The sequence below is a fragment of the Pteropus alecto genome, unplaced genomic scaffold (assembly GCF_000325575.1).
Source record: "Pteropus alecto unplaced genomic scaffold, ASM32557v1 scaffold103, whole genome shotgun sequence".
In the NCBI taxonomy this organism is placed as follows: domain Eukaryota; kingdom Metazoa; phylum Chordata; class Mammalia; order Chiroptera; family Pteropodidae; genus Pteropus; species Pteropus alecto.
In genome coordinates this window covers 1,118,502-1,127,712 of record NW_006436288.1, presented here as the reverse complement: position 1 = coordinate 1,127,712, position 9,211 = coordinate 1,118,502, and the positions used below count along the sequence as shown (strand labels likewise).

The following is a 9,211-nucleotide window of genomic DNA, read 5'->3' as shown; positions in this document are numbered from 1 at the left end:
CATTCCAAATGGAGGAATGACATTAATAGTCTTTACAAATGATGCTAACTGGAGGGTGGAGACCATGTGACACAAGGAAACTATTTTGTATCCATGGCTCTATGAGACCCTGACATTGCAGAGAATAGAGCTTATTAAATGGATGGAAAATCCTTAACAAGGGAATGGGAACTTCTGTATTAATGATGACCCTGTAATATTTTCTGTGTCTGCCATAAAATCAAGCCCAATCCATTCACACCAGTTACCTAGGAAATGGCAGTTAGATGGAAACTAAATCATCATTTAATTTTTAAAGAAGCTTCACTTTGTGAATGCAGGTCCTTGCTTCTTTGTGATTAATTCCAGATCCCTATTGGCAAGCTCTCCTGTGTAATCTCCCAGAACAGCTGGGACATGATTGCATTGTCAATTATTAAATGTCCAAGTTCCCTGCAAGGCAGCATTTAATCATGAGGTACTCTAAAAAAAAAAAAAAAAGAGAGAGAGAGATAGAAGAGGAGAGATGGGAGGGGGAGTTGGGTGGGTGCGGAGGCTAGTTTCCATTCTTTCAACATTAAACCAAAGAGATTTGAAGTGCAGACAGCATACTGCAGTCCTTCCAAACAAGCTGCAAGACTGACCATGGCCAAGGTAAACTAGCTTCTCTCTCTTGTTGCTCAGAACTTACATTACATAATTATTTTGTATCTGATTCTTTTAAGAGGTGTGCCTGTCTCATCAATTTGTTACCTATGTTAAGCTTATGATAATTCTGAGTTTTTCCGTCAACCTATGTTGATGAAAGAGTTAGTGACACTTTGGCACTTATGTACTTCCTAATGATCTGAACCCGGGGAAGCCACTATTTGTCCCTTTCCTAGAGAGTAGAGTCACCTTGGCATGGGGTTTACCAGCATATGCAAAGATATAACTTTTCTTATAACTGCTGCTTCCTCTTGATAATCTTAAGAAAACCATTACAAAATTAGATTTGTTCTTCCAATTCAAGAGGTATGTGGATACTGGAGAGAAAAGGCATTTTGCGGGGAGAAAAAATATGTGATGGGGGCACTAAAGGTGTTGAAGATAATTCTTGAAAAGGCTCTTAAATGGATTCCCATTTGATTATCAAAATAATTCTTGAAGGAGTTTTTTTCTGTGTCTATCCTTGGTGAATACTCCTTCTGGGAGCGGCCCCTCTGAGCTTCATTCCAAGTTCTTTTTTATCCTTTGTTTCTCAAATCACTTATTTCTTAAATTAGTTGTCACCTTGGTGCTGTAAAGTGGTTGTACATAGTGTGAGGTGCATTATTCCTATTTCTGAATAACCTGCAGAACGATTTACAAATATGTGTAACTTGAAATGGATTGAGGATAGAGTTTAAAATCTGAAGTGATACGATAGTAAACAAATTTCCAAGTCATATAAGATTGAAAATAAAGTTGTTGAAAATGCAGAACTGCCTGTATCCTTAATTCAATCTTTATGTAAAGTAATGAAGATGGTTTACCTGGAAGTTTATTTCCTATTCGGGCAATGAATATAAAAATAATTAGAAAGGATAACTCCATGTTGAAAACATTCTTTTCTGGGGATGAGGGCAACATACGACTCCCATACCTATCAATATAAGATCTTTCTTCCTTCCAGATGCTGTAGTTTTTTGGTTGTTACCAAGGTCACCCAGAGTCTTGCACAGTCTGACAATTCTTAGTGGATTTAATTTGTTTTTTGCTATTTTTTTTTAAATCATATTAGTAGATTGCTTTCTAGAAACTGTGTTATCATACATTTTGCCTATTGGTTTTCTTATACATATGAACCTTGTATATTTCTTATTGCCATAAAATAATCTGCACTTTGTCTGTAGTATGCACTGTTTTAGTCTCTGTAAATTCTGAAGAACAAACTGTTATATTTCTAAGATAAAGTTCTCTGTTGAATGTAGAAAAATGTTAAGCTGGAGATGATGAAAGAGGCAGATTTATGAGCCTATCCTATTTAGCTATGGTTTCATTTACATCTCTTAAGCTAAGCAGATTTGGGTCTGATTAATTCTGATATGAGAGATCCCCTGGAAAGCTCAAGATGGTTTAAGAAGCATCTGTCAGCAACTAAATGTGGGCTTCTTTTCCATTCAGTATGTATTAATGCAATAGCATAAACTACTCCATAACACAAAGTGCAAGACCTGTCATATTTCTTTATTTTTCTAAATCAAATTAAATCTGGCTCCCAGCCACCACTCCCCAAAGTCCAAATATCTACTACTATTGGTCATTTTTTTCAACTAGCCCTTCTCTTCTCTGAGACTAAAAACAAGGTCAGTGGCTCCAGGCAGAGCCACATGGGCCACAGATCTTTCTGCTGCCACACACTGTGTCCCCACTGTGAATCAGGCTCCACTACGGCATCGAGCTGCGGTGATAACCCTCCAGGTTCCTTTCTACCCACCAAGGTCACCCTTTCTGTGGCTACCTGGCCACAACACTTGGTGTCTAGCCTTCGTGAGCACCACACAGCCACCTCCCATTTGAGATTCTATCATCTCAGTGGCAGTGGATGGAAGCTGGACCCAGACAACCACCTCTCAGAACCCATAGCTTCCTCTCCTCCCCAGACGTTTCAATAGCCTCACATCCCAGTTGGTCCCCTGCTCTCTTTTATCCTCAAGGCCCCAAAGCCTCCATCTGCATCCACTCCTTCTGCAGTAATCCAGTTTAACATTCATTGATACGACATGTCCACCTTTACTCCTCTCAGAGGACTCTATAATGCAGGGAAGAGGACACCAAAAACTCACATTGTTGCAATCACAAATACCTCAGCAAGTCAGTGCTGCTACCTTTCAACGTAGGCAAACCAAAAATAATTACCAGCAAGAACATTTAGACAGCTCCCAATTCTTTCTCTCGACCTGATATATACTAGTCTCAGTTTAATCACTCTCCGATTGAGATTCTGATGCTTACTCAGATCATCTTCAGTAAGCACTTTAGTATAAGAAGGTCCAGCTTAAATAAACATCATTGCTATGGTACCTACTCCAGGCCACTCCTGAAGCCGAGCTTCCACAGGGCTCCTTGGAGAAAACGCCCAGCAATTGGTTGTGCCCATCATGCTAGAGGAAACTGGCTTGAGCTTAGGGGACTGCAGGGAGGGATGTCCAGATCTCTAAGGAGGCTCTGAAATCAGTTCTCCACATGTTTGTCTGTTACAGATGGAGCTCCCGAAGGGCTTCTCTGGCCAACGGACATTCCTATCTGCCGTCCTCAACCTGCTATCACTCAGCCTCTCCACAGCATCCCTGCTCAGCAACTACTGGTTTGTGGGCACACAGAAGGTGCCCAAGCCCCTGTGCGGAAAAGGTCTGGCAACCAAGTGCTTTGACATGTCAATGCCCTTGGATGGGGGCAGCACCAACGCATCATCCCAGGAGGTGGTACAATACAGCTGGGAGACTGGGGATGACCGCTTCTCCTACCATACCTTCCGGAGTGGCATGTGGCTATCCTGTGAGGAAACTGTGGAAGAACCAGGTAGCCTCCTCCTGTCTGATTCTCACCCCCTCCCCCAAAGGGATCTTATGCAGGCAAAGAACCAGTGGGAAGTATACAGCACTCTCCCACACCACACTAGCCGCATCCCCAACCTCCGCATCTCCCACCTCTGTGTCGTGTCCCTTCTCCTTAGGACTCCCTTTCAATCAGGCCAAAAGCCCATCTGGCTTTTCACCTCTCATCTGTCTAGTGGACTTGCTGGTTTAAAATATCATTGCCCTTAAAGGGTTTCATTTAGACTTTCTTTCAACATTATGAGAATTTCCATCCTAGCAAACTAGAATTGCTGTTTAGAGACAAAACAAGGAGAGATGACTGTTACAGAAAAAGCCCTACTCTGCCCAGCTCTGACCTTATATGTATAACTTCATTTCTACAGGCCTTGATTTTCTCACTAATGAGATGGAAGAATCAGAGTAGGTCACCTTTAAAGTCCCTTCCTCCCCCTCCCTCTCAAAAAAGGTTTTCTCATTCTAAGTATTACTGTTATAATTTAAAAGGTAGGAGAACTGAAGCTCAGAAAGAGTAACTAGATCCTGTAAGGACATTTTCAGGGAGCTGAAAACAGACGCCCTCCCCTCCCCCCACTGCTCCCCACCCCCCACCCCCAGGCTCCTGCCGCTTGGTGCACACTCGCAAACTGGGCATTGTGCCAGCATGCATCAGTTAGCATGTAGTTCAGGATAGGAGCAATTGGACTAAGGCCACCCCCACCCCTTCTCTGCTCGAAGCATTCAGAGATCACCTGGTAGTGAAGTTTTTCTAAAGCCCAGAATCTTGGACAATTTGCAATCTGCTACTTCTCCGGATTTGGGCTAAGGAAAAAGAGGAGACAGAAGAGGAATATAAACGTGTGCGAATTTAAGTTATTATTGTGCCACTCAACGCAGCTCCAACCCCAGTCCCAGCAACAATTTAGAGCCATTCCTACCCGTGGAACAGCGGCAGCAAACAGTGTTGGTTAACGCTAGGTCATTCATCAACTAACTCTTCCTGACACAGGAACAGAAACAGTCCCTGTGTAGGCACTCTCAGGGAAACGTGGAATTCTTCACTATCAGGAATTTAGGAGACAGAAATTAATCCTGGTGACTTTCTCTGCCATTCATTCATCCATGCACTCCTAACTGCTTTCAAGAAGAGACATTTAGAGCCTGCCCTACTACATGCAGGGCAAGCACCATGTCGGAACAAACAGTGACACCAGGTATGGGAAAGGGGGAAGCGTTCCTCCCAGCTGTCCACGGAAGCACCTCCATGAAACCGGACCTTGTCTTTTTCAGGGGAGAGGTGCCGAAGCTTCACTGAACTCACACCACCAACCGAGAGAGGTGAGAAAGGACTACTGGAATTTGCCACGTTGCAAGGCCCACGTCACCCCACTCTCCGATTTGGAGGGAAGCGGTTAATGGAGAAGGCTTTCCTCCCCCACCTTCCCTTGGGGCTTGTGGCAAGTATGTGGGTTTGATAACAAATTTAGTTGTCATTGAGTCTGGGGCTTCTCTGGATCTAAATTGTTCTGTGATCTCCTGCTTTCTCTTCTTCTGAGCCCCACAGAGTGACACAAATTCCCTCTAGAGCTGACTTTCATTCATATGCAGGAATTCAAAAAAGGAACAGCGGGGACAAATTCGTAAATAGAAAACCACCAACAGCTCTAACCTACTCTTGTTGCCAAGTAACCATGTGGAAAAGCTTAGGTTTCTCCTTTTTGGCTCCAACAATTTTTTTTTTTTTTTTTTTTTGTAAAGTGAGAGAGAAGGAGGGAGGGAAGAAACAAAACTGATTGTCCAAAATGAAATAAGGAATAAGAGAAACAAAAATGATAAATAGCAATGTTATATCCCTGCAAGACTTTGTGAAAATTAGATTTCTTCTCAAATCTCCCTAACAGTATTTACAGTCAATCAAGTTTACTTGATTATGTATTGCATACTGAGCAGAGTGAGAGCTGTGGGGTGATAGCAAAGAACCCTAAATTAAGGAATGCTCCCACCTGGTTTCAGCTCTGTCTCATTCTCCCTTCTCTGATGCTGTGAGGCTTAGAGCTCTTCTAATAGGCATCATTTGTTCGCCATTTGTTCAGTTATTTAACTGGCAGAGTAAGAGTTCATCTTCCTCTGCTTTCCAACAGAGATCCTATGGTTATCATTGGGAGCCCAATTCGCCTACATTGGACTTGAACTCATTAGCTTCCTCCTGCTACTAATGGACTTGCTGTTGTTTACTGGGAACCCTGGCTGCGGGCTCAAGCTGAGCGCCTTCGCTGCTATCTCTTCCGTCCTGTCAGGTGAGCACCCCCAAAGCTGGACAGGGTGGGTGTCCTCTGCTGCCCCTGATGCACTAGCTGGCAGTCTCTGTCCAGAGGGGAGAAACGAGGAGCCCAAAGACAACATAAAGAATGGAGGTATGAGATACGTTACAGGTGTTTTTCATTTTAAATTGAAATAACGTGAAGCTTTATACTAGATCATTATGTACTTTGAAAAATGATGCATCTCTAGGGTTTTTTTTATTTCAAGTTTTCTCGATATGTTTGCTTTTCAGTTGTGACATACACATAGCTTCTTAAAACTGTTGGCTAAAGTAAGAGATGTATATATAAGATTAAGATTAAAGCTCACACTGGGGGTATGGGAGGAAAGAAAAGTGAGCAGCAGCCCTGGATGCAGAAACTTCCTCCAAAGCTCTAAACCTAAAGTCTGGGATAGCCTATTGCAAAGATAAGCATTCGAGAAGCCCCCATCACATATTAGTGTTCTGGAAATGTGGTGGCATATAGGTGGCAGAATGCCTCACTTGATGCAAAATGAGGAAGTTGCTCCAAGATCACGTTCCCTGTAGATGACAATGCTAGCCTTTCTCTAAGGGTGCCACCTTCCTGTTCCCTCTGTAGGCCTTCTGGGGATGGTGGCCCATATGATGTATTCACAAGTCTTCCAGGCGACTGCCAACTTGGGTCCAGAAGACTGGAGGCCACATGCTTGGAATTATGGCTGGGCATTCTAGTAAGTGCTTACCATCTCCTGAACTCTTTAGCCAATCTTCATTAGATTTGCTCCCCTCAACTAGATACTGGCTCCATGTCCTTCTGCCTTCCCTTCATCCCTCATCCCAGTGGCCTGTCAGTCAAAGAGAGGCCTGGACCATCAGGCCACACCCTTTCTTCCCCCACCTTCTGAGCTGGTACAGAGAGAATTCCTCTAAGCTTGTTTTGTGAGGCTGTTGTCCAGTTTTTCTGCTAGTACAGCTACAGCAATTACTTCTTCCCCTGATGAGTATGTTGCCTTTGGTAAATGAGACTGGTTTAGTATGGTTTATGGAAATGATGCTCTATATTTTATATATATGATTCGAAGCATTGGAGGACAGAGAAATAGAGAATTAACCTTGAAATGTGGATTGAATTCCATTCCCTGTGAACTGCTTATTACTCTTCTCCTATAACGGAAAGTAACTTCTTCCTACCTCTATTCCACCCAACTGTGTTAGAAATAAAACTTCCCTTACCAGTCATTCCCTAACCCTTAAAAAACTAAGGGGTCAGTTATTTTAGATTTCTCTTTAAAAAAAAAAAAAAAAAAGCAGCAACCATGGCAAAACTACAGGAAGGTAAACATCCTCTTTGTTTGAAAGCTCCTCACTTTCTCGCTTGAAGAACACTCTATTCTCCGACTTGGACTTATATAACTGTCTGGATAAGTACCAAGTACTTTAAAAGTGTGAAAAGACAGCACTGGGCTCAAGTTTCCACACTAAAAGAGGCTATATGGAAACCCATACGTGTCTATTATGAGATCCTATCCCTTTTCTAATGGTAGAATATGTGTTATTTGATTCAGGGGTCTTTGGTCTACTCTACCAGCTGCCACGTGAGTTGAGCTCATTTTCCAGACCCAAAATTTCTCACCTTTTGTCTGCCTTCAAGCCATCCTTGGCATTACCACGGCGAAGCTCAGACTATAAAAGTCCTTTAACCAGCTACCACCAGTACCACAGTACCCAGCCGGAGTCTACTTAGTCTGTCAGAGGCAGCAGACAGGAACATGCAGTCCCAGCATGTGGCCTAGCTTTCACCATCACTTGGCCTCATGAATTCCTTCACTAACCGCACACAACTTCCTGTTTCCTGGGCTTCCCAGAATCGTCGGGAAATTTAGGGGTTTGACTATCCAAGTTTTAGAACTGTGTTTGAGAAAGTTCTCTGGTATCCTTCCTTCTTTGTTGCGTCCATCCAGCTTCTCTTGCATCCACTATAAACTCCCTCAAGCTGAGAACATCGTTTTCATAATGGGCAGATTCCACTAGTGTAACTTACGATGCCTCCAGATTTATAGTAAAAGTTTCTTGAACTGCTCTCACAGACTCAACTCTGTGGGCCCTTAAGACTGCTAAGCTCAAAACAAAGGAAGATGGAGGATGACTCCAGCGTCTGAGTGAAGGGATGGCTCTGCTGGGGTGGCAGGGGGCTATTACATCGGACTGTGTCCATCGTATACACTGGAGCTGCAGGCCTAAGGAGATTATACAAGGGTAACTGCAGCTTGAAAAAGAGTAGTCAAAAAATTGCGTGCATGTGTTTATACATGCATACATATATATAATGTATGCATATATAAAATAGGTACACCAAGTATTAAAAAGCACGGCACTAACAATCAATTCAACTCCTAGTCTGACTTTAACACTACACAAGTCTCTCTTTTACCACAAATTGTCCAGAATGTGCCCTAAGCCAGACCAAATTCGGTTCTCTTGCCCACATACCTGCGATATGGTGGAAAGCCCCTAAATCCCTATGAGGCAGCAGTCTAGTTTATTAGTAGGAAGGAATCACAGCCTTTTTCTTGCAAACCTGTGAGAAAGATTCTTACTATCCAATTTTTCTGTATGTTTGTTTGTCCCTAGCACAGCCTGGGTTTCCTTCACCTGCTGCATGGCATCGGCTGTCACCACCTTCAACACATATACCAGGCTGGTGCTGGAGTTCAAGTGCAAGCACAGTAAGAGCTTCAAAGGAAACCTGAGCTGCCTACCACATCACCACCAGTGTTTCCTCCAGCAGCTGTCATGTGCGGCCCACCCGGGGGTTCCTTTAACCAGCTACCACCAGTACCACAGTCAGCCCATCCGCTCTGTCTCCGAAGGTGTCGACTTCTACGCAGAGCTACACAACAAGGGATTCCAACAAGGCACCAGCCAGGGGCTAAAAGAAGAGCTGGCTGGCTCATCTGTAGAGGAAGAACAGTGTTAGGAGTACGTGGGTTTGGAGAGCAGTCTGAGCCCTACTTTACATGTTTGTTATCAACATGTGCTTAAGCCAATGTCTGTTTCTTGAGCAAGGTTTTTAGAGGTTAAGAATAAGGGTACGTTAAAGAACAAGTCCGAAGGGGTGGTGCCAGGGTGCCACTGCTCCCTTTCCCTTCCCAGCTGTCTCCTTTCACCATCCCCCATGTCTCACGGGTTCAGAATGCCCTTCTCTCCTTGTTACGTGCCAAGTTCTGGGCTAAGCAATGGAGCTAAAAAGAGGAGTAACATGCAGTTCCTGCCCTTTAAGGGTTTATCGACCTGGTCATCTGTCTGGGATTTGGAGAAATAGAGGAGGGCAGCAAATCAACGGGAGGTGACTGTGGCTCAACTTCCCATGGAGCACTTGAATTTCCTGGAA

The 9,211-nt window shown here is 43.6% G+C and overlaps 1 protein-coding gene across 10 annotated transcripts in view; it reads left to right on the top strand.

Moving 5' to 3' along the window:
* Positions 1 to 8,867, top strand: part of GSG1 (germ cell associated 1) — a 15,606-nt gene extending 6,739 nt beyond the window's left edge. The window contains exons 1-6 of one of the 10 annotated variants that reach the window (XM_025047367.1): positions 572 to 633; positions 3,204 to 3,522; positions 4,827 to 4,997; positions 5,678 to 5,950; positions 6,440 to 6,551; positions 8,452 to 8,867. In XM_025047367.1, the coding sequence (XP_024903135.1) occupies positions 625 to 633; positions 3,204 to 3,522; positions 4,827 to 4,997; positions 5,678 to 5,950; positions 6,440 to 6,551; positions 8,452 to 8,797 (1,230 nt within the window). In that variant the 5' untranslated portion in view covers positions 572 to 624 and the 3' untranslated portion in view covers positions 8,798 to 8,867. Of the gene's footprint in view, positions 1 to 27; positions 3,523 to 4,160; positions 4,751 to 4,826; positions 4,998 to 5,677; positions 5,951 to 6,439; positions 6,552 to 8,451 lie in introns of those variants that run through there. The other 9 variants (XM_025047369.1, XM_025047366.1, XM_006912637.2 and 6 more) reach the window with 9 other exon arrangements.
* The last annotated feature ends 344 nt before the right edge of the window (positions 8,868 to 9,211 follow it).